Source organism: Sceloporus occidentalis, unplaced genomic scaffold (assembly GCF_023333645.1).
Source record: "Sceloporus occidentalis isolate IW3139 unplaced genomic scaffold, rSceOcc1.0.p SCAF_148, whole genome shotgun sequence".
Classification (NCBI taxonomy): domain Eukaryota; kingdom Metazoa; phylum Chordata; class Lepidosauria; order Squamata; family Phrynosomatidae; genus Sceloporus; species Sceloporus occidentalis.
In genome coordinates this window covers 898998-926567 of record NW_028317128.1, presented here as the reverse complement: position 1 = coordinate 926567, position 27570 = coordinate 898998, and the positions used below count along the sequence as shown (strand labels likewise).

The following is a 27570-nucleotide window of genomic DNA, read 5'->3' as shown; positions in this document are numbered from 1 at the left end:
GTAACATACAAACTCACTCTAACACCATACAGTCACACATCTATCTCCCTCCCACCGCTAACCATAAGCTCACCCCTGACACTCTAACACCGTATACTAAAACACACGCCAACAACATACACTGACACCAAATACTACGCGCACTCATGGTGACAACACACACCGACGTACACTCTAAAACCACACAGTAAGATGTGCACACATGCTAACACCAGACATTCACACACACTCTCCAACACCAGACATTCACACACACTCTCCAACACTATACATTCACACACACTCTCCAACACCAGACATTCATACCAGACATTGACACACACTCTCCAACACTGTACAATAATGTACACAATCTCTAACACCAGACATTCACACGCTCTCCAACACCAGACATTCACACACACTCTCCAACACTATACATTCACACACACTCTCCAACACCAGACATTCACACACACTCTCCAACACCAGACATTCACACACACTCTCCAACACCAGACATTCATACCAGACATTCACACACACTCTGCAACACTGTACAATAATGTACACAATCTCTAACACCAGACATTCACACGCTCTCCAACACCAGACATTCACACGCTCTTTAGCCTTGTTCCATCATCAGAGCAGCTTGCGTTCTCGGAGCGCCTGGTTACCGTAGCACCCGCCTCGTGGCGTCCCTGCGTTCTAGAAATGTCTAAGACATACGTGGCTTTTGGGTTCCACCATCTATCAGCGAAGGTGGTATTTCAGGGATGGCGTGACGATTCCCCTCTCTCTCTTTCAGGACAGGATGGTGCTGCTGGTTCTGGGGAATGTCGTCAACTGGTCCTTGTGAGTATCTAAAAAAAAAAAATGCTTGATACGTTGCGGTAGGAAAGTTCTATCCCGCGTCAGACAGAATTCCGGGATGAGAAATAGAAGATTTGGGAAGCTCTTAAAGAGACAGTACTTGTTTTGCGTAGGCAGTCGTTTGCAGTCAGTCGTCGTGTATTTCACCAACTTTACTGCCCTGACTGCTCCTTCTCCCACAGCGCGATATTCGGACTGGTTTATCGGCCGCGGGATTTCGCCTCCTACCTGCTCGGCATCTTTATCTGCAACTTACTCCTCTACCTGGCCTTCTACATCATCATGAAGGTAAATCCCTGGAACTCCTCAGCGTGTATGTTTTATAACGGAGATGTGTGCGCACCGGAGCCCATACGGGGACTTTTACCCCACGCCCCGTAATGTCTTCGCTTTCTTCGCTCAGATCCGCAGCTCGGAGAGGATCCAGCCGCTCCCGCTCTTCTGTATCGTCGCTACGGCCGTGGTGTGGGCCGCAGCTCTCTACTTCTTCTTCCAGAACCTCAGCAGCTGGGAGGTGAGTCCAGCGTAATGTCAGACACTCGACCCCGGATCCGGAGCCCAGCAGAGTATCCCCCCGTTATACTAAGGAGTAATCGTTCCTACAGCCGGTAAACTGGGGGTCCTTCCTCGTACCCCTAGAACCTGCCCCAGCAACCATAATTCATACAAACGCAGAGGGTTTAACCCCACTGCTGCCGGTTACAGGAAAGAAACTCTCTATTAAGGTAAATATTTATTTGCAGCAAACCCCAGCCCAGTCCAGAGAGAAGAATCGTGACTGCATCCTCCTGAACTTCTTCGATGACCATGATGTCTGGCACTTCCTGTCTGCAACCGCCATGTTTTTCTCCTTCCTGGTGAGTTCACATTAACTAGGATGCCCACCTTTCCCCGAGTTACCTGAATCTCTATCATTTTTTTATCAGCACCGCGGGGCAGACTTTTCCTGCCTTAACACAGGTGGACCAAAGAGTGATTCATGGGTAATAACCCCAGCGCTGTATACAGTAATATAACCCCCCAGCGCTGTATACAGTAATATAACCCCCAGCGCTGTAACCCCCCAGTGCTGTATACAGTAATATAACCCCCAGCGCTGTATACAGTAATATAACCCCCCAGTGCTGTATACAGTAATATAACCCCCAGCACTGTATACAGTAATATAACCCCCCAGCGCTGTATACAGTAATATAACCCCCCGCGCTGTATACAGTAATATAACCCCCCAGCGCTGTATACAGTAATATAACCCCCAGCGCTGTAACCCCCCAGTGCTGTATACAGTAATATAACCCCCAGCGCTGTATACAGTAATATAACCCCCAGCGCTGTATACAGTAATATAACCCCCCGCGCTGTATACAGTAATATAACCCCCAGTGCTGTATACAGTAATATAACCCCCAGCGCTGTATACAGTAATATAACCCCCCAGTGCTGTATACAGTAATATAACCCCCAGCGCTGTATACAGTAATATAACCCCCCAGCGCTGTATACAGTAATATAACCCCGCAGTGCTGTATACAGTAATATAACACCCCCAGTGCTGTATACAGTAATATAACACCCCCAGTGTTGTATACAGTAATATAACCCCCCAGTGCTGTATACAGTAATATAACCCCCAGCGCTGTATACAATAATATAACCCCCAGCGCTGTATACAGTAATATAACCCCCCAGCGCTGTATACAGTAATATAACCCCCCCAGCGCTGTATACAGTAATATAACCCCCCAGCGCTGTATACAGTAATATAACCCCCAGCATGCGTGAATGTGTGTGTGAAAGTGAGTGTGTTAGCATTAGTGTATATAAAAATGCATCGTTTGTCTCTATTCTCACCAAAAGAGTATTGGGGCTGGGACATCACATGTTTGCGCTGAAAGTATTCCCGGGGCTGGTTTTAATTCCCGGGGCTGGTTCTGTGCAGCTGCCTGAAAACATGATATTTTGGGGCAAAACCTACAACCGGTTTAAAAAAAAAAGATTTTTACTCTGATAGAAAATAGCGATGGGATTTCTTCCCAGATCCACCTCCACGGAACCTCCTGTGGGCGAGTAATAAATATATATTTTTTTCTTAGAAGGTTTTTATGTTTTTCAGGTTCTTCTCACGCTCGACGACGACCTGGACGAGGTGCGGAGAGATAAGATCCCGGTGTTTTAAGGCCGGGAGAATTTCCTCCAGCGGAGTCTCTTTTTTTCTTGGATCCCCGGAGGCTCCTGAGGGTCTGAGAGCCGCTCGGTGCTGGGGACGGCGTTTGGCCCCGGAGACGTGCCGGATGTGCCGCCAGCGGCAAGGAGCCGTTAAGCCTTTCCGCAAACCCAGTGAACAAACCTGTGACGCTGCCTGTGAAAAAAACAACGTATCGGAGCTTCACTTACTTACAAAATACACAATTTGTGCCAAAAAAAGACACTCAAACAACCACCCCCCACCCTGGTGCGGCACGGACACAAAACCGGGGGGTTCATTTTATATTTTAAGTTCTGTATATATTTCATATTCTAAATGTGTTCTTAGAATTTTTTTTCCCCCTGGGTATACATTTCACAGAAACTTAATATAAATTATTTTAGCTGAAAATAATATAAAAGAAATTTTACTAAAATGAGGAAAATGACCTTTAAAAAGAAAAAAAAAATTTATGTATTTTAATTCTCCAACATTACAATCGTGCGGAATCCCACAAATTTAAACTTTTTAATCAGGCCGACATGATCTGGTTAGTGACTTTAAACGTGTCGTCTACTAAAAAGTACAAAAACAAACAAAAAAAACCCGTTGTCCTAAAAACCTCATCTCGCCAGCAGCCCACAACCTCCCTCAGTTTTGCCCGGAGTGCAGCCCCCGCCGTGCATGACAAACACATTTTAATGCCCCCGGGGTAGATGCGCTAACTCCCTACCCGGTAACTCGTGCCATTATTATCTGACCATAATCTTTTTGAGGGGTTTTTGTGCCACTTAGTCGGCGGTGCCCAGCTCACAGTATCTTTTATTGCGTTTCAAGAAGTCAAGCCGTATTTTTTTAGGAATTTTTCCAATTCCACTAAATATCCTAAAAACGCCGCACCCCAGGAAGCCCCAAATATCTCCATGTGATGCAGGCAATTTCCTTTAAAACAAACTGAATTAACAAGCCACACATTTTGCCTTTATTAACCCCAAATTCCAGACGTAAGCCGGTGAGGAGCTCGCGGGGCATTTCATTCGCTGCCACTGATATCGTTGATTTCCACGTTTATTTTATGTCTCTTAATCCAGAGCATGTCTGCAATTTCCAGACAAAACGGGTTAAACTTAGTATTTTACGCACCGAAAACACACGGATTGGGTCAGTGGAATTCTATGTGTATTAAACGCCATTTTTAAAAGCACAGAAAACGAATCATTATTGTAATTTTGGTCACTCTGTTGCTGGACGGTGGAGGGAAAGTAAGATACGGCGGCGGCGCACAGACGCTTTTAGATGATTTTCTAAGCGGTGGAATCAGCCGAAAATCCGTATTCTCAGAACAAAGTGAACTAGAAAGAGGTCCAGGGCCCAGTGTCGTGTTTTGCTTTGGTGCCGTCTTAATAAAATTTGGAACGTTCACACGGGGGTCCTGGTTCTGTCTGCTATATTTTTTTCTGCACGTTTAAATTCCCTCACTGTATTACCCTCCACTGCTTCTGCTGGGAGGCTGTTCCACTTATCTACCACCCTCTCAGTAAAGTAAAACTTCCTTCTGTTCCATCTCAGTCTCTGATCCTCTAGCGTTAGATTCCGGTCTCTTATTGTAACTTTTCTCCTCCTATGAAATAAATTCCCTCCCGTCCTTTTAGTAAATCTGTTTTTAAATCCTTTGCATCCCCTCTCTCTCTCTTCCCTCGCATCCCCTCTCTCTCTCTTCCCTCGCATCCCCTCTCTCTCTCTTCCCTCGCATCCCCTCTCTCTCTCTCTTCCCTCCCCAAGCTGGACACACAGCGATCGCTTAGTCTTTCTGGATCATTTTTATCTGGCAAACAAATGTAAAGCAGGCCCAGGCCAAACATTAACGCATAAAGATAATTAAATGCAGTATTTTAACATAAAGTTCAAAATTCCCTCATTTAACCTGTTTTTATCATTTCGGAAAACTTAACAGAAGAGGAAAGACGACACGTCAGCAAGAAATGCCGGAGAAGAAAGTGCAAGAGAATTTTTATTAATAAAATATGTTTAAATCTTTACAAATAATTTTATTACAACCCAGAATGTTACATTAAATAAAAAAAAATAGAATGAAACCGTTTTCCGAGATCAAAAACACTTGTTATAAAAAATTTTATGTTTCCCGAAAATCCCTCAAACAGAATAGTGTGAAAGCAATTCATTTACCCCAAATCGGAGTATAAAGGGCTGTACAGAGTATTTACAGTAACACGTCTTCGAGCTATTTACAAACATGTTTACAGCATGTACATACAGGACACGGAGGCTGCGAACGCACCGTATGTTCACAGAACCTCCGCCTGGGACTTAAGTAACATCCAAGACAATCGAGGAAAAACCTTCGGGGACAAAACACAAATTCTACAGATACTGGACAAAAACAAGCCAAAAGTGCCACTGAATGCCGCCAACCGGCCGGGATTTAAACCACGTGGACTACAGCGGCCCCGGGATAGTCTGTCTGTTACACTGTAGCGGAAGACCAAGAGAAAAAGAATTGGTTTTTGCATAAGGCTCGTGCTAATGTCTCACACGGCTACAAACCCATCAGCTAACGAGCCGTCAGCAGAGACAGCAACACGTTTACAACACGTTTAACACAGAACCGTAAGACGAGGACAGGGAGAATCGGGCCAGAGCGCGACTGCTACACAGCGAATGCGATAAAATGCTTAAAGACCAAACGAGCGGAAGCTGCCATGGTTCATTTACACTCAGAGACACGCGCTCACACCGGGATTACAGCCACGGGGGCCGCTTCCAGCAAACTAGACCTATGTACCGAAACACGGCCCTCCGGTGCCCTAACACAGCAGGCTATTCGGGGGGTCTTACTCGAGAGGCACTTGTGTTCACGTAGAGAATATTAAACCAGCACCGCTGGACCTTTGGTAAATCTGGATCTCGATCAATAATAAAGATCAGCGTCGATCTCAGACATCGGAGCCCAAAACCCTACTTTATTGAGACCGTCTGGGACGGTTATATGTTCGGAGAGCGGGAACTTCTACAACACGATGGATGTTTTGTGTAAAAATGCTGGAAATCCACAAGGAGAGGGACAAAGAACACCAAATAATGACAAAAACTGACATCATATTCCACAGTGTTTTAGTGCAAATGACTATTATATATCGAGATAAATAAATGTATCTAGAGTTTGGAATATTTTTGGTGGCCGAGTAACATAACCGTTAAGAAGGAAGAAAGAAAAAAACATCATGATCCGAGGGGAAAGGGTAAGTTTTGGTGGGGTTTTGTATGTGAACAGCCCCCGGTATGTATAAATTACCTACGATTATAATGATCAGGGGGAAAAAAAAATAAAATTTTTTACATATAGTTTGATAAAAAAAAAAAAAACCGCGACAAGCTGCGTTAAAATATTTATATGATATATATGTATATAATATGATATATATTATATATATATGTAGTGTCCATGTCTGCAAAGCAAATTAACGGGAGGGCGAGTATTTTTGAAGGTGTATCGCATCAAATGGCAAAGCTGTAGCTTCATACCAGCTAAATAAAATCATGGCAAGTACAACGCAAACTATAAAATAACCATCAACTTGATCTGTAAATGAAATAAATTAAAAAGTTGCAGCTCTCCTTGGATTTGCCGGCGATATCGGAGACCATGAACAGAAAGCCAAGCAAATCGGACCTTTAGAGACAACACGGAACGTTCTCGATCTAAACAAGAAGGTTTTTTTTAATGACTTTATACAGCGGAGCTGGAATCGTGGCCCAGAATATGGCTTATGTTATGAGCCGGCCGGTTAGACGACTGCTTAGAAGATTCCGAGTTTGAAGAGTGAGAGATGGAGAGGAGAGGAGACATGGCTGAGGCCTCTGCCGGGAGGGCCGTGGCGATCTCCGGAAACAGAGAAGTCAGGTTGAAGTTGGACAGGTGGGACGGGTTGGTCATGTGCATCGGCGTCATGTCCGGAAGAAGAGGGAACGTGGTCTGCGAGAAGCCGACGGGCCGCGGAGGAGACAGGATGGATCCAAAGCGGTTGTTTAATCCCGCTCCGCTGGGTTTTTCTGTGCTAGGGTTCGGAAACATTTGGTTGGAGAAGTAAGGGATGGTGATGTCGTTGGCCAAGCTCGGATGTGCCGGGGAGTAAGAAGGATAGAAGGACGGAAGGGTGTTCTGGGGATCAACAGGGATTAAGGCCGGGGTGCGGGTGGCAGCAGCCTGCGTGACAGGGGGGATGAAAGACGGGTTCGCATTTATTGGCGGGTTCATTGACCCTTCAGGAATAAAAGGGAATCCAAAGTTTTGGGTCAGCGAGTGCTGGTCCGCGGTGGGGTTGTCACTGGTTACTTGAGGGCCGTCTGGCATGAAGCGGACGATGCCGGTCCTCTTTTCATTGACGGACTGCTGGCGCCCGATAATCATACTGCCAGGGCCAGCGAGGGGAAGGTGGGGAAGGGCGGGATCGAACACATTGCCGTGTCTTTGGTTCCCGGACCGATTTCTTTTAGAGTCCGCTTCTTCTTGTAAAGGATGCCGCGAGCGTTGGGCTATTGGAGGATTCCCGTGTCGAATGGTCTGTCGCTGGTCAACGTTTCCATGGGCGCCCGGTTGATGGGGTATGGATGGATGAACCACTCCGTGCATGTTAATGGACACCTGAATATTCAAATGGTTCTTTGACCCATGGCTGTCCGTCTGCCGCATGACATTTAACTTCTGCATTGAGGAATGGGGGCTCGTGTTCCTGCCTTGAATATCTCCCGAAGAAGAAAACGGGATACTTAAAGAATTATTTCTAGAGGTCACCTGTCCCATAGCCAGGTCACAGCTCTCCCGGCCTGGCCCATCGTTATCTCTTCGGAGATGGATAGAGTCACGCGCCGGAGAGCAGCTGTACTCGATGCCGGAGGATGGATTATACTGCGACCGCTGATGACCCGGTATCGATCTCTGACTCGAGCCGATCTGCTCTCCGATGAGCGGGGTTAGCAGACTCTGCATAAAGCTTTGGTGACACAAATTTTCGTTCTCCCGAATCTGAACAGCGTTTGTGATCGGTACTTCTTGGACCGGCTGATACGGTAAGTGTTTTTGCCGATCCATGGCCGAATTGGGATTTTGACTAATCCTATAGGCTTGTGACTGCATACCCCTCATGGAAGAGACTGTATTAGCTTCGTTATTTCTTGAAGTCTGTCCCTCAAAGCCTCCCGATTGCTGTTGGTTGGAGCTGCCCGTCTTAAACGTCTGACAATCAGGGAGATGCTGACCGTCGTTCACAGGATGTTCCATGGCCATGCGGCTCTGCATGTTATGAACAGATAAACTTTTGTTTCGGGAAACATCCATGTACTTTCTCATTTCAAGCTGGTCGGGCAACCTTTGAGCCGCAATGCCCATTCTCTGCTCAGAACTCGACGTGCTCTTGCCGATGAGGGCTTCCGCGGAATAACTAGAAACTCTGTTTCTCTCCTGCCTATGCGGGGCGCAAGTCATGTTTGTGGGCCTGGAAACAATACTGGCCTGAGAAACCATCTGCTGCTCTAAAGACCTCGAGGTCATGAGTCTTTGGACTTGGCTGTGGCCGGTCAAATGTTCCGAAGAAACGACCGGCCCTTGTGGTCTGTTGTTGACGTCTTGCTGATGCTGGTGAAGGATCTCCTGGTTTACGAGGGTCTGCGGGTGATGGGTCCGGCCCTGTCCGTTGTTTTCACAGGTCTTATCTACCTGTGAAGACCCGAAGTGAGGAGCCCTCTGCTGCTGGATCTGCTGGTGGTGGCCGTGCTGCTGGCTGCTCTTTTGTCGATTTTGGTCGGAAAGCTGATGTTTCTGCTGTAAAGACAACCTCGTGGCCTGTCCGCTCGGCACCGTCCCCCGCTTCTTTTGCATCTGCGCGTCGTGCTGGATGAGTCTTTGCTGTTGCACGTTATGGGACTGCGAGTGGATACCGTTGTCAGCGTGCACGACGTGGTGCTGCTGATACAAGTGGTGCTGCTCTCGTAAAAGGCCGCCCTGATGCTGCTGCTGCTGCTTTAGGTACGGGTTGCTGTTATGTAAGTGGGATACCTGCTGGTTAGCTGTAAGCTGCGGCAAAGGCTGGAGATGCTGGGTGCTCAGTTGTCCTTGTTCTGAAACGGCAGGCTGAGAACTGCAACGCATGTCCGTCTGTCTCAGGTTTGTGTTTACAAAGCTATTGGGTGGGAAGAGGGTAGAGAGCCCATCTGCGTGGCTTTGGCTACTGGAGGAGACGGTTGGGGTGGCATTGGTAGGGACTCGGCACACCAACATGTTGTTTTGCTCTGAAAGGCTGTCCTGTGGCTGTAAGCTTTCGTGGCGAGCGTGAGGCTGACACTGCTTTTGGCGCTTGGCTGCGGAAAGCAACCCATCCTCGTGGGCGCAGCGCTTGCTGGCCTCTTTCCTACCCTCGTCGTGTTTTAAAAGGGAGTCCGAGGCCTGGGTCACTTGCATGACGGTGGCCCGTAAGGTCTGTAGCTGCTCTGGAGAGTAATTAGACAACGCTGAGGACTGGTTTTCGTAGGTGTTGCTACCTGTATTAGAGGCTGTAGACAGGGCAACTTGATCAGACGGCTGTGAAACATTTGCACAGTTGGTGGCGGAGTGGTTGACATTGGACTGATGTATTAAATTATTTATACTAAGACTGGTCCCGGTTTGGGAATGAGACGTTGATATTTGCAGAGAGAGATTTGTGCTGTTGATTCCCACAGGACAATTTTTCTCCTCCAACCGACCGCCACTGGGAAGAGGCGCACAAGCAACAGGGTTAAAACAGTTGGCCACCGTCGGAACTTGAACAAGGTTTTCCTTTGTCGTTTGGGACTTGTAGGGGTGTCTACAGTCGCCCGATAAAACTTCACACTCCATATCCCTTGAAACCGCACGCCCGGCCTCTGCCTGAAATCTCGCGCTCCCTTTTGTCACGGCTTCTTGGTCAAAGATAACGCTGGCAGCCACAGCCACAATATCGCTCTGTTCCGCAAACGCAGAACCATTAAACGAAGGCACCGCTGTCACGATAACGTCTTCTCTACTCGTATCCGGCAACATAGATGCCACCGAAAAATTACGGCTACTCCCGGAGCTTGTGGACAGAGGAGAGTCCGTCTGTCTGTTAACGCAAGAACTGCTGACGGCGACCTCGTGTTCGGACACGCATGGCTGCGCGGAGTGGCCACTCGAGGTGTTCAAAAGCAGAACGTCCGAGCCGATCTGCTCGGTAGCCGGAATTTCTTTCGACTTTGCTTTTCTGTTTAGCAGCTCTGAGCCGGCAGCTTCTTTACCGTCTAATTTTAGAGAAGATGGAGAACTCTCTTTTGGATCATCTGACAAAATCTGTACTTCCAGCAGATGAGTAGCCGTTAAACTCGGAGGATCCTCTTCGGCAAGGCAGGGTTTATGAACAGCAGCATCAGATGTTTCAGCTGTCTGCAAGGTGGTTTGATCCTGCGATAAGCCAACCGCCACAGAGCCCTGAACAAGATTACCGGCAGGTGTCACGGTGGAATCGCTGGTCGGAACGCAAGAATTAAAGACCTCCGCTGCCTCGGAATGGGGTATTTGTTCTTCTCCGCTTACGCAGGTTTCTGTACTTGGAAACTCCGTGGAAAACTGCTCTTCAGTAAGCATGATGGCTTCCTCGCTGGGGTTTAATACCATCAAAGGTCCTGTTTCACCAACCATCATGTTATTAGAATGACCACCTGAAGCATCAAGCTTGTCGGGTTCTACGTTAGTCGATGTTACTAGCCCGGCTGTATCTCCTGCCTGCGTGGGGTTCTCAGAACTTGGCTGCTGCTTTGGAGTTAAAGAATCAGATTTAACGGACACAACAGGCTCTTTCTTGGCAGCTGTCTTCTTAACGCTGGGCTTCTTAGGTGCCTTTTTGGCTTTGACGTTAGACGGTGTCGCTCCGACAGGCTTTACGGGAATGAGCTTTGTAGGAGTAGAGGGCAGCGGTAACGCTTGTGAGCTAGCGGTGGTCGCTGCAGAAATACCGGCTCCAGCAACAGAGACGCAATTAACCGGTGCAGAAGCCCCCGTTAAAGAAACCGTTGGAGGGTTCACTGAGAATTGCACGCAGCTTTGCCCTGCCATCTGGGAGATGCTTTGACTGAGGCTGGCCAAAGCACCAAAGGCGTTGAGAGCCACGTTAGTGTTGGGATCTTCGCTGGTAGTCGGTTGGATGATTTGCATCGGGGCTTGGTTGGAAGTACCAGCTGAAGGAGTTACCGGCTGCAATGCAAACAAATGTCCGTTTAGAGAAATTGTTGGCGTCTGCTGGTTCGACGCGCTCGTAGACACGGGGCATGGCTGTACGGTGCTAGACGGTACAGACGTGGGTCTGGGTAATATATGAACAAGGTGCTTTCCTCCAACCGTCTGCGGCGTGACAGAATGTTGCACGGTGTTTGACGTACAGACTACAGGATTGCTTGTATTAAGAGGCAACACGACAGAAGGTGCTGGCTGAGCAGACATGACGGGGAGCTGGGTTTGGTTAGTAGGCGCTTGAATAATAACGATCTGCTGCCCCATCGCTGGCTTGGAAACTTCCGCACGTAGGACAGGTGGACAAGGAGCTGGTGTCGGAGGCTGAAGGAATATGATGTTTTGGTTACCCGGAGCAGGATTGATCGCAGGGCCGATAGGCTGCGCCACCTGAATGACTTGCACCGGAGGATTAAGCGGAAGAATATTTGCCGTTGCTTGTGGTTGGGGTATTAACGACTGAACTGGTACCTGCTGGCAAGAAGGCATTTTTACCATTACTTGCTCCACAGGCTTGGCTTCTGAAGCCAGAAAGCTATTTAAGTTTATGCAAGCCGTTGCCTGCCTATTTAAGACCTCTTTGGATAACGTCTGTTGGTCGGTTAACAGCATAGGGATGACCGTGGAGGACGTCTGACTCAAAGGCTGAACGGTGTTCCCTGCCACCTGCAACGTCGTCCATGTGGTTTGGGTGTTTCCATCGGAGGAGATCCTGGTTAAGCTGCTTATGTTTTTCTGCTCAGAAGCAGATAAAGAACTAGAAAGGGACCAGCTACTCTCCAGAGGGGCGGCAGTCAACGTGACCACAGCCGAAGACGTCAGAAACTCACCCTGGGGTGAATTTTCTAAGGACGCGACGGTTATTACAGGAACGGGCTCAGCGTTCGTGCTTGCGAGCATTTCTTTTACAGCATCTTTCACAGTTTCAACGCAGCCAGGGGGGTCCGAACTCTGTCCTTGCGCAAGGTTTTGAGCCTCTTGTAAACTTATGTCAGCCGCAGGGACCGGTGGCACTTCAGAAGACAGGAGCGAGGAGCTGGGTGGAAAGCTGGTAGAGGGCAGCGCAGAAGTCCTTGGCAAGTCTTGCTGTTGTCCAGAAAGATTAGCCACGCCGTTTTCTGCTTGCGATGTTTGGGTAGAAGAGCACTGCAACTGGCCTGCAAAACCAGCAAAAGGACTGCTCTGCTCACCTTTAGACGCAGGGATGTCGTTATTGCTCGGCGCTTGGGCAGTTACGGGAAGACACAGAGGTGGGTGCAGCCCGGACGTAGTCGCAATCACTGCGTTTGCCTGCCAGGGTTTATTTCCTAAAGGGTACCCTCCGGAAACAGTGACGGGTGTCACCAAACTGCAAGTCCTTTGCACGGGCACAACATTCGCCGTTTGCTTTTGCAAATTCTGTCCCATGTTAAACGTGATCCCGTGCATGGCGGGGCCGTGGTTAGAAGAACTCAACTGGGTGCCGTTCAAGCAGAGGGGAAGTTTCTGGACCGGCTCAGCAACGACAAAGGAAGCCTTGGCATTTCTCATTTTCCCTTTCCAATGCAGCGTCGGGTCATCGTACAGGCAGATATCGTTGCTCTTCAGCAGTTCTATGTAGCGAGCATTTTCTTTCTGGATGTCTGCCAGTTGCTTCCTAAGTCGTCTTATCTCACAAGCTGCAGATGCAAAATCAGAACTTAAGTAATTTAGCCTGGTTTTCAGATCCTACTCTTCTTTAACCCAACACTAGTGCATTACTATTAGATAACATGCTATGTAGGAATCCTTTTAAACAGGGCTCACCTTGTTCTTTGTCACCTCCGTTAAGAAGGAGCTCATCGTTTTGTCTCTTGAGTTCTGTGATGTACTTGAAAGCCTGCTCCAAGATCATATTTTTACTCTGGGGGTGAAGAAACAAAGCATCAACCAGACAATGAGGACAACAACGATGGCTAATAACATAGTCCCCGTCCCCTCAAGCCCTACAGGATTATGTTTCCTACATCAACTAACATCAGAAAGGCCTGAAGTGGCAACATTCAGTGGATGACCTGAGCACACAGTCAGAGAATTACTGACCGAGAACCCTTTGTAACGCTGAAAAACTGCCACTCGTTTAACAGGGAAATTGTTAAATCCCTGTATTTCCACCTTTTTTGATTAGGTTAATCAAATTTACAATCAGACAGACAGAATCTAAGAACAATAAGGTGCGGTGGGTAATAAAGTTCACAAATGTAATTGTTTAATGGGGAATCCGCTCTGCTTATATTCCTGGGAAATTAGGAAATCAGACATTTAAATTGGGATTCTGTAAAACAATTCTCTATTTAGATATTATACCGATATCACTTCTCAAGCGAGGGAACCAACGCCAGAAGGAATCCTTCTTGTAACTTAGCCTTAGGCATATTTCAACAAAACTTACCGTATGATGAGCCAGTTTTAATGAGATATGAGTGAATAGCTAAACATACCTGCTTCAATGCTGGCGAACAAGGTATGAGATCCCCAATGCGACTTATGCCAGAGTTTATCTTTTTCTTCCTATGTCTCTCCACTGTAGCAGCATTCATCACGCGATGGGAGTATGGGATAAAAGACAGAAAAAAAGTTATTTTACGTTCCCAACAATGTACAAAAATTCACCACACAGAACAGGTACCGGAAACATTACGTTCTTGTCTTATATCCTTATGAATCTCTCATAAATCCTTGTACGGAGATCCAAGTGCTTGTGCCGAGACTTTTTTATCACCACTGGGACATGTGATATACAGTAGTATATTGTTAGTGAATACAATAATTACCGGTGTCCACAAAAGCCTAGCGCAATCAGGAAATAATTACAATATATGATTGACTGGCTATTTCTAGGAACTTAGTTGTGTGAGTATCCAGATGCTGGGGTTTAGAACATTCTCTAACGATATAATGAATTTGCCTATGTGTTTAAAGCAAAGTCTAAGGGCCCGTATGTGTGCGGGAAGGGGGTCTCGGTAGATAGCATGAAACTCTTGGGAGTCTGAGCTGACTTGTAGTTGGTATACAGGCATGCGCGGCACTTTTGTCCATATGCATCTCCCCTATGCATGGGGGGAACAAATGCACCTTTGCTGGAAGTTCACATATGACCGGTTACCAATACATTATGTGACTGTCTGGTGTTCTAGTGACTGATATTTAAAATTGGTATAAATTTACAGTTCCAGCACATCGGTAGCTGACAGGATCACAGCAGCCATTACAGCATTCAGACTTGGATCTTACGTCTATGGAGGATCACACTCACCCTCATTGTGACTCTCTCTATTTTTCTTCCTATAAAAAAATGAACACATTGTAGACAATAGAAAAAAACGGGAAAAAACAAACAAAAAACACACCCAACAAGGGATGGCAACTTTTCATGTACCTGTGCCGCGTCTTCGTAAGAGTCTCGTTCTGAGTCATTTCCGGCATTCTTACGCACGGAGACAGCTAACCAAGAAGACACATAATCAGAAACAAATAATAATAATCTATGAATTATACACAAGCTAATATAACTGCTGTGTATGCGCAGCCGACTGCATCAGCTAGACCCCCCCCCCCCCCGCCAGATGTCTGCAAACACACCAGTGCACGCAGCGAAGTACACTTTACATGATCTGTTTGCACTCGGAAAATCCTACTCACCTCCAAAGCTGGGCCTGGGAGTATCCGGACTTCTCTATACTCAGATTCAGCAGGTCCCCGGCGGCCGCCTCGTACGGTGCTAACAGAAAAGTCTCCCCATACTTCATTCTACTGCACGGGAAACGAGGAGGAAAAAAAAAAAGATATATCAGGAATTCACATAAACACATCACAAATTCAGCAAAAAGGGACACTGAATGGCAGAGGTAACCGGGTGGGTTTTTTGTGTTTAAAATACCAAAAAAGTGCAATAAAAAAGGCACCAGTGTGAACTAAACACAACTCACGGGAAGATGTGGCCCCTCAGTGGCACTTTGTACAGGAGCATATTTTGTTTTTTTGGTGCTAAACACTAGGTTTTATTTCACGCGGTTCCAACTAAGAGGCCAGATACCACATTCAGATGATTATTTACGGGAAGCGCTAATAAAGTCCTCCTTCGGGAGGCTCTCAGAAGCCGGCACGGAAGTTTCTGTGTGATTAGGACACCAAAACCCAATGTATTTTATAAAACTGTTGTTTCGAAACAGAAAATGACACGCTATCTTTAAAAGGCTATTTTTAAGCGGCCCTGCTAATAAAAATAAATGGTAAGACTTCTGCCCAAAAGGTATTGTATGTTTACTGACAGGGGTGCTGCAGTTTCACCTCAATAACTTCACTTAAGTCTCAATAAATTAATGAACCCGTATTACTGATTAAAACCACTGATTTGTGTATTCTGAGCCTTCACGCCGTATTCTAGCGGGCCGGACTGACGCACCTTCACTAAAACGATGCACGACTGCCATGCAATGCCACGCAGCCTAGAATAAACCGGCCCCCCACAAGGGAGACGACCTCGTCGGGATCAAACACACTGCGAATTCTGCTTTGTATCAGGGAATGAGGAGGAAGTGAGCTGAACACAGAGCGCTAATGCAGCGAGACAACATCCAACGCGCAAGCAACTCCACATCGGAGCGTCTCAAGAACAAGAGGTACTTGGTGAACGCCTTGGTTTCCTAGCAACAGCACTAACTTCTTCGGAGCGCCAGAGAAACTTCTGTAGAAACCGAACGTTTGTTAAAAGTCTGCGTTGCTTTGTTTGATTAACCCTTTAGAGGAAAGAATACAGTAATAATTTGTAGATTGTAAGCTCACAAGCCGAGGCCTTATTACCCAAGGTTTCGATTCGTCTCAGGGGGTTCTAGTTTTGTCAGACCCTTTGAACGTAGGGACTGTAAGGAGGAATTGTTGGCGGTATAGAAAAAAAGTAATTTTTTATTTTTTTTTAATAATTGGGTTTATCGAGAGCCCCCTTCCCAAGCTCAGAAACAGCCCCCGGCCTGCGCGGCAACGCGTGGCGTACCTATCCTCTGACGCGGGATAATAAACACACACCTCGCAGATCCGGGATTAGCTTTCAGAGCGAGCCGCTCAGCTCCAGCCGGTAGATGACGGCAGAGACCCGGTCAGAAGAAGTCCTTTCATCACAGACGCCCGTCACACCGACGCTGCAAACAATAACAAAGGGTTAATAAGCAGCACGGAGTGGTGTCGGCGTGCGTCACGGTGTTCTACACAATAAGGACGGAGCTGTGTATTGAGAGTGATGACAGCGCAGTGTCGTTCAGGGTAGTGTCAAAGTTGTTATTTTACCGCCGATTTATAGCGTCAGCGTTATTTGGGGGAGTGTCATCACTGTGTCGTGTAGTGTAAGTGTTGTGTGGTATTATTAGGGTAATTTCAGTGTGGTGTAGTGTTAGTGTTATTAGGGTAATGTTAGTGTTGTGTTGTGTTAGTGTTGTGTAGTGTTGGTGTTATTAGGGTAATGTTAGTGTTGTGTTGTGTTAGTGTTATTAGGGTAATGTTAGTGTTATTAGGGTAATGTTAGTGTTGTGTTGTGTTAGTGTTATTAGGGTAATGTTAGTGTTGTGTTGTGTTAGTGTTGTGTGGTGGTGTTATTAGGGTAATGTTAGTGTTGTGTTAGTGTTATTAGGGTAATGTTAGTGTTGTGTAGTGTTGGTGTTATTAGGGTAATGTTAGTGTTATTAGGGTAATGTTAGTGTTGTGTTAGTGTTATTAGGGTAATGTTAGTGTTGTGTAGTGTTGGTGTTATTAGGGTAATGTTAGTGTTGTGTAGTGTTGGTGTTATTAGGGTAATGTTAGTGTTGTGTAGGTTTAGTGTTATTAGGGTAATGTTAGTGTTGTGTAGTGTTAGTGTTATTAGGGTAATGTTAGTGTTGTGTAGTGTTAGTGTTATTAGGGTAATGTTAGTGTTGTGTAGTGTTAGTGTTATTAGGGTAATGTTAGTGTTGTGTTGTGTTAGTGTTATTAGGGTAATGTTAGTGTTGTGTTAGTGTTATTAGGGTAATGTTAGTGTTGTGTTAGTGTTATTAGGGTAATGTTAGTGTTGTGTTAGTGTTATTAGGGTAATGTTAGTGTTGTGTTAGTGTTATTAGGGTAATGTTAGTGTTGTGTTGTGTAGTGTTATTAGGGTAATGTTAGTGTTGTGATAGTGTTAGTGTTATTAGGGTAATGTCAGTGTCGTGTAGTGTTAGTGTTATTAGGGTAATGTCAGTGATGTGTTCTGTAGTGTTATTGGGGTAATGTCAGTGTTGTGTTCTGTAGTGTTATTGGGTAATGTCAGTGTTGTGTTGTGTTGTGTAGTGTTAGTAGGGTAATGTTAGTGTTGTGTGGTGTTGTTGTTATTGGGGTAATGTTAGTGTTGTGTAGTGTTAGTGTTATTAGGGTAATGTCAGTGTTGTGTGGTGTTGTTATTGGGGTAATGTTAGTGTTGTGTAGTGTTAGTGTTAGGGTAATGTCAGTATTGTTTAGTGTAGTGTAAGTGTTGTGTAGTATTAGGGTTATGTCAGTGTTGTGCGGTGTCGTGTTAGTGTTATTAGGGTAATGTTAGTGTTGTGTAGTGTTGGTGTTATTAGGGTAATGTTAGTGTTGTGTAGTGTTAGTGTTATTAGGGTAATGTTAGTGTTATTAGGGTAATGTTAGTGTTGTGTAGTGTTAGTGTTATTAGGGTAATGTTAGTGTTGTGTAGTGTTGGTGTTATTAGGGTAATGTTAGTGTTGTGTAGTGTTAGTGTTATTAGGGTAATGTCAGTGTTGTGTGGTGTTATTGGGGTAATGTTAGTGTTGTGTAGTGTTAGTGTTAGGGTAATGTCAGTATTGTTTAGTGTAGTGTAAGTGTTGTGTAGTATTAGGGTTATGTCAGTGTTGTGCGGTGTCGTGTTAGTGTTATTAGGGTAATGTTAGTGTTGTGTAGTGTTGGTGTTATTAGGGTAATGTTAGTGTTGTGTAGTGTTAGTGTTATTAGGGTAATGTTAGTGTTGTGTTGTGTTAGTGTTATTAGGGTAATGTTAGTGTTGTGTAGTGTTAGTGTTATTAGGGTAATGTTAGTGTTGTGTAGTGTTAGTGTTATTAGGGTAATGTTAGTGTTGTGTAGTGTTGGTGTTATTAGGGTAATGTTAGTGTTGTGTAGTGTTGGTGTTATTAGGGTAATGTTAGTGTTGTGTAGTGTTGGTGTTGGGGTAATGTCAGTGTTGTGTTCTGTAGTGTTATTGGGGTAATGTCAGTGTTGTGTAGTGTAGTGTTATTGGGGTAATGTCAGTGTTGTGTTGTGTAGTGTTAGTAGAGTAATGTTAGTGTTGTGTAGTGTTAGTAGGGTAATGTTAGTGTTGTGTTGTGTAGTGTTAGTAGGGTAATGTTAGTGTTGTGTAGTGTTAGTAGGGTAATGTCAGTGTTGTGTTGTGTAGTGTTAGTAGGGTAATGTCAGTGTTGTGTAGTGTTAGTAGGGTAATGTCAGTGTTGTGTTGTGTAGTGTTATTGGGGTAATGTTAGTGTTGTGTTGTGTAGTGTTAGTAGGGTAATGTTAGTGTTGTGTTGTGTAGTGTTAGTAGGGTAATGTTAGTGTTGTGTAGTGTTAGTAGGGTAATGTCAGTGTTGTGTTGTGTAGTGTTATTGGGGTAATGTTAGTGTTGTGTTGTGTAGTGTTAGTAGGGTAATGTTAGTGTTGTGTTGTGTAGTGTTATTGGGGTAATGTTAGTGTTGTGTTGTGTAGTGTTAGTAGAGTAATGTTAGTGTTGTGTAGTGTTAGTAGGGTAATGTTAGTGTTGTGTTGTGTAGTGTTAGTAGGGTAATGTTAGTGTTGTGTAGTGTTAGTAGGGTAATGTCAGTGTTGTGTTGTGTAGTGTTAGTAGGGTAATGTCAGTGTTGTGTAGTGTTATTGGGGTAATGTTAGTGTTGTGTTGTGTAGTGTTAGTAGGGTAATGTTAGTGTTGTGTTGTGTAGTGTTAGTAGGGTAATGTTAGTGTTGTGTAGTGTTAGTAGGGTAATGTCAGTGTTGTGTTGTGTAGTGTTATTGGGGTAATGTTAGTGTTGTGTTGTGTAGTGTTAGTAGGGTAATGTTAGTGTTGTGTTGTGTAGTGTTATTGGGGTAATGTTAGTGTTGTGTTGTGTAGTGTTAGTAGGGTAATGTTAGTGTTGTGTTGTGTAGTGTTAGTAGGGTAATGTTAGTGTTGTGTTAGTGTTAGTAGGGTAATGTTAGTGTTGTGTTAGTGTTAGTAGGGTAATGTCAGTGTTGTGTTGTGTAGTGTTAGTAGGGTAATGTCAGTGTTGTGTTGTGTAGTGTTATTGGGGTAATGTTAGTGTTGTGTTGTGTAGTGTTAGTAGGGTAATGTTAGTGTTGTGTTGTGTAGTGTTAGTAGGGTAATGTTAGTGTTGTGTAGTGTTAGTAGGGTAATGTCAGTGTTGTGTTGTGTAGTGTTATTGGGGTAATGTTAGTGTTGTGTTGTGTAGTGTTAGTAGGGTAATGTTAGTGTTGTGTTGTGTAGTGTTATTGGGGTAATGTTAGTGTTGTGTTGTGTAGTGTTAGTAGGGTAATGTTAGTGTTGTGTTGTGTAGTGTTAGTAGGGTAATGTTAGTGTTGTGTTGTGTAGTGTTAGTAGGGTAATGTTAGTGTTGTGTTAGTGTTAGTAGGGTAATGTTAGTGTTGTGTTAGTGTTAGTAGGGTAATGTTAGTGTTGTGTTAGTGTTAGTAGGGTAATGTTAGTGTTGTGTTAGTGTTAGTAGGGTAATGTTAGTGTTGTGTTAGTGTTAGTAGGGTAATGTTAGTGTTGTGTTAGTGTTAGTAGGGTAATGTTAGTGTGCAGAGCTCGTGATATGCTGTGTGGTGCAGTGTAATGCCTGTGCTGTGTTGTGTCGTGCAGTACCATGCTATGTAGTGTAGTGTCGCGCTGTAGTGCGGTGTGGTGTTGTGTGGTGTTATGCTGTAGTGTTATGGTGCAGTGTCGTGTGGTGTTATGTTGTGTGTTGTCATGCTGTGTTGTGTGTTGTCATGCTGTGTGGTGCAGTGTTATGGTGTGTGATGCCGTGCAGTTGCTGACCCCGGCCGGCTCACCTCTTCATGTCTGCAGGCTATCCTGTGGGGGCCACACTGTGTGACAGTCGTTCTGAGGCTCCGCGGCGGCCGCTGGATCCGGGAGTCTCGGTGTTGCCTCAGCCCGGCCAGATACTGCCCCCCCGGCACTCAGGTCACTTCGGTTCACTCTCCATAGCCCTCCCCACCTGCAGCACGTGACCGGCCCGCACGCAGGCGCCCCAACTTAGGCTGCAGAATGGCGCCAAGGACCCCAAGCACGGAAAGCAAACCGCGCATGCGTACTGTGTCCGCACGAACCAGAGCCCGGAACGAACGCTTTGCGCACGCGCTGAGGTATCTGCCAACCAGCACCTCCCAAGGCGGAAGTGCCGTGACCTGGCAGAGCTCCAAACACCGGAGACCACCACAAGAGGTGTGAGAACGTTTAGCTTCGCAGATCAGTTTTTTTGATCTTCGGTTTTCTATATTAGATACCTTGCTATAGTGTGCTCCTGATATGGGGGAACCAGTAATTGTAATTTATTGTATTTTGTGAGAGGTTAGGTGTAGAAGAGAGACACATTTAAAGTTTAATTCAAAGAAGCAAAAAAAAACCCCCCAAAAAAACAGAATCTAACACTAGAGGGTCAGAGGTCGAATCTAAGAGGAGACCAGCGATTAAGGCTCGAGTCTTTACAGGAGAAAGGGGCGACTAGACGGGGGCCGATCTGCCAGCAGGTTCTATGCTTCCATTTCATTTTTCCATATTGAGATAAATATATATATATTATATAAAAACACAAATTGGCCTTAAAACGACATTTCCTTTCAAAGAATCAAGTGAGGTTAGAAAGCGAATGCTAAAAAGAAATTTGATTTTATTTAAAGACTATTCCAGACTAATAGAAGCCACTCAACTCTCTCAAACAAAAGGAAAAACATGTCGAAAAGCCAAGAGAAATCCATACGGTGCCCCCCCCTCCCCCTCCCAACACCTTTTACTTTTAGGATCTCCGCAAATGGGGAAAACATTTCAGAGTTCAGCCCGACAGAGTGTGTGACAGACGGCGTACGGCGCTCGCAAGAAGCATATCATTTTATTTATTATTTGTATTTTGGAAGTGGAGAAGGAAGAAGAGATAGAAGTGTACGGGGCGAGTTAACTCGACGGGTCTCTTCCCGGATTTGGCGGCGAGCGAGTGCGAGAGAGAGAAGTGTCTGTGGGGTTCCCTCTCAGTTTTGCGCGTCCGTGTTCTGGCCGGGAGACGAGACCTTCAGGTTTTTCTGCAGAACGTGGGCGTCCGCGGGCTCTATCCTCTTGTAATAATTTTTCTTGGTTTCGATAATCTCAAAGCCAAACTTTCTGTAGAAGTCTATGGCTGATTCGTTGCTGATCTGGACGTGCCTAAAATAATCCAAAAAAAGGAAAATGCTATGAAAAAAGTAGTACTAGTGGTAAAATAAATAAATTTAATATAATAATGTAAGAGAAATGAACACTTGTTAAAAATATTAATACATACATTATATTACACGAGGGAATCATGGGAAGTTATATTATATATATAGATATATATATATATATATATATAATAAAGGATAAACAAACAGCAAAGTTGTAACTGAAGGGATGTGATATTGTGGTCTGGCTCAGTGAGTCATGGTTTGACTGGTTAACTAGTCACACTAACTTTCAAGACCAACAGGTTCTTACTCATATCCACAAGCATCTAAATCATCCAAGACCCTTGGTGTATCGATCACTCTTTACATGCTGTCTCCTCCGCGAGACGAGTTCAGGTATTTGTGCAATGTTGGCATAAAGCACTCTACAAACTTCCAGTAAAAAGTGTGGGGTCATTCAGAAATCTTGTTTATGAAACAAAAGCAAATTTGTCCATTAAAGTAACATGAAATTGATCAGAAATCCAGCGCAGACGGGGTTAATGCTGTAAATGACTATTGTAGCTGGAAACGGCTGATTTTTAATAGAATCTCTTCATAGGCGCACAGAGGCCTTTATCACTCCCATCACTCCTGTGTCCCAACGGCCCTTTATCACTCCCATCACTCCTGTGTCCCAATGGCCCTTTATCACTCCCATCACTCCTGTGTCCCAATGGCCCTTTATCACTCCCATCACTCCTGTGTCCCAATGGCCCTTTATCACTCCTGTGTTCCAATGGCCCTTTATCACTCCCATCACTCCTGTGTCCCAATGGCACGTTTTTTTCGCTGATCCAAGTTTAAGTTTAAAAGGATAAATCATGGTTAGAAATCCTTTTCGTTGTTATGTTACAGCCAGAAATGTCCTTGTTTACCAAGAAAACAGCGAAGTGACCCCAAACCTTTTAATGGCACATAACCCCGGGAGGTTTCTACGGACAGGCTCAAGGCGGGAAGATATTTTCATCATTTATTTTATATTATTACGTAAAGGAGGCGTGATCTTACAGATAGATGTTGTCGAAGGTGCCGTCTTTTTCACAAATGTTCAAGACGTGGTTCAACATTTTTGTTCCTGTTGAGACAAAAAAACAAGAGCGTGCAAATATATGCTTTCTTATATCTCCCAAACAGTAACACCGAGGGGCCGGGGGCAAGCGCGAGGGGCCGGGCAAAACTTACGACGGGCTGCCATTATATCGCTTCAGTACTCCTCGGCACGCCGGAGGGGGGGGGGGGGGTGAACCCATCGCTCTTACCTATTCCTAGTCTGCGATACGGAGCCAGACAGCCTAGAGTCATGATGTAGAGCCGCTTCTGGTTCTGCGAATGGTCGACTCGGCAGCACACGGCACCAACTGCAATGTCGTTGAAATATGCTGCGGGTAGGACGGAAAACAAGGAGTCAGCGACCGAGTGACCCGTCTGGGCGTTATTCAGGCAACAGAGAAAATTAGGGATGAAAACTCGTTCCCATCAGGAAACGTAACAAGAAAGTTATCTGCGTTGTATAGAAAGGCAGCAGCGCTCGGCCGCAATAAAGCCAACTTCCAGCAAATTACTTGAAACCTAAAAAGCTTCCTTTAAAAAAATGCAATGGCTAAAGAGTTTTTTGTCACTTTACTGAGAGGGTAGTAGATAAGTAGAACAGCCTCCCAGCAGAAGTGACAGAAGCCTGTATCCCGCGTTGTGTCGTGACTTGTTTCGGGGCAGGGCGTGCTCGGCGTGTTACACGCATGCAGTCTGACAGTAAGGAGCTCCTCACCGAGTTTAGCGAGCTCCCCGACCTCCAACACATCCTTGTAGAACTTGTCATTGTAGCTCACGGGAAAGATCACCTGGTTCAGCCGCTTCAGCTGCTTTATGTTATGCGGCGTCACGTCTCCCAACTCGATTCGGCTACTGGAACAAAGGAGAAGGCAATGAAATATCACGCGGCGGACATCGGGACTCGGCACTGATGGATCCGCGACGGGCGACGCATGCTGTAGGCGATACGCTAAACCCCTGACATTCCATCATGTTGTCACGGGCGACGGAAAGCCAACGTTATTCTATAGGATTCCACATATAGTATAGATACGGGCACCGAATGGGGGGGGGGCAGTCTGAAAACCCCAACGAAGGAGAGGAGAAAAATCAAACAAGCCGTGGCTTCAAATGAGCAACCCCCCTCCCCCGCGGACCCCCTGTGCCGGCCGATGGGGAAATTACCCGATAATATAACCCCCCCGAGGGAATAAGTGCATTCAATACAAAGCTAAGGAATAAAGGTGGTAATGGCAAACAATTTTATAACCGTTGTGAAGTTTCCAATGTACAGAAATCAACAGAATCCCTGGTTTCCACGGCAACTGCTCCACATTTAGTCTGAATTGTCCATCGGGCTCTCGCGAAAAGCTCCCCCCCCCCCGCCTCACCTCGATGTACATTACCCCCCCCCCAGGGATATATGACGGGGGAAGTGTCTGAAAGGCCGTGTAGTCGGGAATCCGAGTGGGTTACAGGGCTGTCTGGCATCTCCCCGGCTTCGGTCTGCCAGCGTCTAAATGTGGAGCTCGGGAGAAGTATTTCATACTCGCCAGATTCCTGCAAGGACCGGATTACTCACAGCTATAAATACCCCGCCGACCACAGCGAGCAGGAACGCGCTGCCCTCAGACAGATCCCTTCGCGGGTCCCTCCATTAAGTTATTTTTACCGCTATCTCTGTACTAAGTTTAACCAGCAGGTCCTTATCAAAGCCGGGCAAAAAAATCAGCTGCGAGGAGTCAAGTCACAAACAAGTCTTTCTATATAAATAAATAAATAAATAAAAATGGTAGATACGTGGAACAGCCTCACTGCAGAGGTGGTAGAGGCTAATACAGTGAGGGAATGTAAACGCATACAATACAGGCCCGCTGCTCCTGAATCTAAGACGAGACGAACTAAAGTGGCCGTGCACCCACCATACGACGGCTGGAGCGTCTTATCTTCTGTAATCGCGCACGGCGTGGGTGGGAGATAAATCATCGTGCCTCGCGGGGTCTTCAATGAGAGTAACCAACCTGTAAAGGCAGCCGATTCTGCATTGCTATAGAAACTACAACTGGGATTCGTTCTACGACCCGTGCAGGCGATAGAGCCCCAGCCGCCCACATGCCACGGCCAAGCAGGCGCTTTTCTCCTGCCCCATTCTGTTCAGGTTCCATTTTTCAGGGAACGCTTAAGTGTCACATGATGCAAAAGCTAGACAGGCCGTTGCCACGGAAACAGAGTGCTACTTAGAAGTTTATGCAGGCGATCTGCTACAGTGTAACAGTGTGGGAAGTGTCAGAAATTTTACTTGTGTGTGGAACAGCCCTTCAGGTCTATCATGTGGCCCTTAACCCTTTAATTACCTTCAAGCAATGCCCTGGCAGTTCTCACCCCTGCGCCTATGGAGAATAGATTAAAGCCAGCTGCCTGGCGCCTGCATTTTACTAGCACTGTGTCTCGCACAGCTCTCTGCCTTATTGCTCCCCCCCCCCCGCCTCCCCACTCCCAGCACAGCCATCAGGGGCCACCCGCCGGACCTCGAGCGCTGCCACCCGCTGCTCTTTGTGCGCTTTTTGTTAACTCGCATCGCCCGGAGATCACCCTCTGGCCCTAGGATGGCTGCGTTAGAAATATATGGGACGCTGGGGTCTGACATCATGCGGGCAGCACCTCCAAAACCCCAAATATAACCAGATGTCTGAAACGGAGTATAACAACCCAAAAGCCTCCGGCTCAGCATTTACCAGCCGGTAGAATCCAAAGGGTTAAATCCCTCTTAGTTTCAATTCTAACCTATGTTGGTTCTCTGTGCGCTGCGAGACCCCCGACCTCATCAACAGGACGCAGGCCCCTGGTGTACAGTATCGTCCCCCAAACAGCAGAGCTGAGAAATGATGTCATAGCTCGGTGCTCAGACTGTCAGGATGCAGGAAGCATCATCATATTCACAGCACCATCATATTCCGTAGCACTGTACACGGGCTAAATGGGACATAATGAGTATATAACAAAACAAGGGGATAGACAGAAGCAATCAGACGGCCGAACGCGACCGGCCCGCCGGCAAATACTCCGTCTCTGCGAGCGGCATCGATAGCGAGCGCTAAACCAAAGAGACACGGAGAAGTCGGCTGATGGAAATATCCCAAACATCTGATTTAAGATCCGATTATTCACGTTTTTCACCTTTAAAATGTAAGGAAAACCTAAATCTTAAATTACCAGGGAACATAAATTGCTCAAATCCGTATTTTCTAAAAGTGCAAAAACGGCCGATTTCTTTACTAAAGAGGAAAGCGTGTCTCGCACATCTCTCTGCCTTGTTGCCCTCCTTTCTCCCCAGTGTGGCCATCAGGGGGCCACTCGCCGGATCTCTAGCGTTGCCGAGTTCAACGCGGGACACTCACCGTGACGACGCGGTCGTAAAGAGACAGCCTGGCCGTGACATTTACACACCGGTCCCATTTATATATATTATTTAGAAGCAGACAGGGTGACGGTCCCCGTCCCCTCGGACCCAGCAGAGCAGGGCACCCCGGCAGGGGCAACAATACAGCAAGCGGCCCCCGGCAGGGGCTCTTATCCACCGTCACATTCTATGTTTCTGTTATAGTCTGACACCAACTAAAACACCAAAGGAGATGAAGACGCTCCCCGCAGCTCCCAAATATTTTATATCCGCAACCCGGGAAGCCACTAAAACACACAAGTTTAACACGGCTCCAACACGCGAACATACAGCGCAGACAGCGGCCGGACGCTTTCCCCGTGGGCCAGCCTGAGGGATAACCTCCGAGGGGCCGTGTAATAAATCGGAAAAGCTTTATGTGTTTGACGGCGGTCGATTTTAGTGCCATTACAACCAACAGCAAGAAGAATCGCTCAGGGCATTATCTGCAACACTGCGCCGACAGATATACCGACTGCAAAGTGGAGCGGCCAGGTCGCGGATTTAACTATACATTGTACCGGGCCGGCTCAAATACACACCTTACCATACATCATACCCCGATCTAACTATACATTATACAGGGAGCCAGCTCGCTGATTTAACCATACATTATACAGGGGAGGCTCACTGATTTATCTATACATTATACAGGGGAGGCTCACTGATTTATCTATACATTATACAGGTGGCCGGCTCGCTGATTTATCTATACATTATACAGGGGGCCGGCTCGCTGATTTATCTATACATTATACAGGGGGCCGGGTCACTGATTTATCTATACATTATACAGGGACCAGCTCAAGGATTTATCTATACATTATACAGGAGCAGACTCCCTGATTTAGCTATACATTATACAGGGGGCCGGCTCGCTGACTCAACTATACATTATACAGGGCACGGCTCACTGATTTAACTATACATTATACAGGGGGCAGGTCACTGATTTATCTATACATTATACAGGGACCAGCTCAAGGATTTATCTATACATTATACAGGAGCAGACTCCCTGATTTAGCTATACATTATACAGGGGGCCGGCTCGCTGACTCAACTATACATTATACAGGGCACGGCTCACTGATTTAACTATACATTATACAGGGCCCGGCTCACGCATAACGTGCTGTTAGATGGAGGTTCCGCTCAGACTCTTTAGTGAATACATGTGCGCGTCGGCGTGTTCTGTGTCACTCATAGTGCGTGACAGTGTGCGGTGCGGGCGGCGTGTGCGGAGGTCTAGCGTAATGTCAGTGTCGTGTGGTCCCTGCCACCCCTGCTGGCTCACCCCTTCAT

At 46.2% G+C, this 27570-nt stretch overlaps 2 protein-coding genes and 1 pseudogene across 2 annotated transcripts; 1 reads left to right on the top strand and 2 right to left on the bottom strand.

Moving 5' to 3' along the window:
- Nucleotides 1–3031, top strand: part of LOC149280714 (SID1 transmembrane family member 1-like) — a 33398-nt pseudogene extending 30367 nt beyond the window's left edge.
- Nucleotides 3032–6788: 3757 nt separating this feature from the next.
- LOC149280713 (basic helix-loop-helix domain-containing protein USF3-like) lies at nucleotides 6789–14780 on the bottom strand. The gene is made up of 5 exons (XM_089500128.1): nucleotides 14734–14780; nucleotides 14611–14639; nucleotides 13796–13878; nucleotides 13122–13218; nucleotides 6789–12994 (listed from the first exon to the last, which is right to left on the bottom strand). The coding sequence occupies exons 1-5, from the start codon at nucleotides 14778–14780 to the stop codon at nucleotides 6789–6791; spliced, it is 6462 nt and encodes a 2153-aa protein (XP_089356254.1).
- A 6804-nt stretch (nucleotides 14781–21584) lies between these two features.
- Nucleotides 21585–27570, bottom strand: LOC149280712 (N-alpha-acetyltransferase 50). The gene is made up of 5 exons (XM_089500127.1): nucleotides 27563–27570; nucleotides 23563–23699; nucleotides 23057–23176; nucleotides 22806–22872; nucleotides 21585–21756 (listed from the first exon to the last, which is right to left on the bottom strand). The coding sequence occupies exons 1-5, from the start codon at nucleotides 27568–27570 to the stop codon at nucleotides 21585–21587; spliced, it is 504 nt and encodes a 167-aa protein (XP_089356253.1).

Coding starts and splice junctions, on each gene's coding strand:
- LOC149280713 (XM_089500128.1), bottom strand. CDS start 14,780: ATGCCGGAAATGACTCAGAACGAGACTCTTACGAAGACGCGGCACAG. Junction 13,219..13,795: donor GTTCGCCAGCATTGAAGCAG/GTATGTTTAGCT, acceptor CTTCACCCCCAG/AGTAAAAATATGATCTTGGA. Junction 12,995..13,121: donor CGGAGGTGACAAAGAACAAG/GTGAGCCCTGTT, acceptor TTGCATCTGCAG/CTTGTGAGATAAGACGACTT.
- LOC149280712 (XM_089500127.1), bottom strand. Junction 22,873..23,056: donor GTATCGCAGACTAGGAATAG/GTAAGAGCGATG, acceptor TTGTCTCAACAG/GAACAAAAATGTTGAACCAC. Junction 21,757..22,805: donor ACCTTCGACAACATCTATCT/GTAAGATCACGC, acceptor GGATTATTTTAG/GCACGTCCAGATCAGCAACG.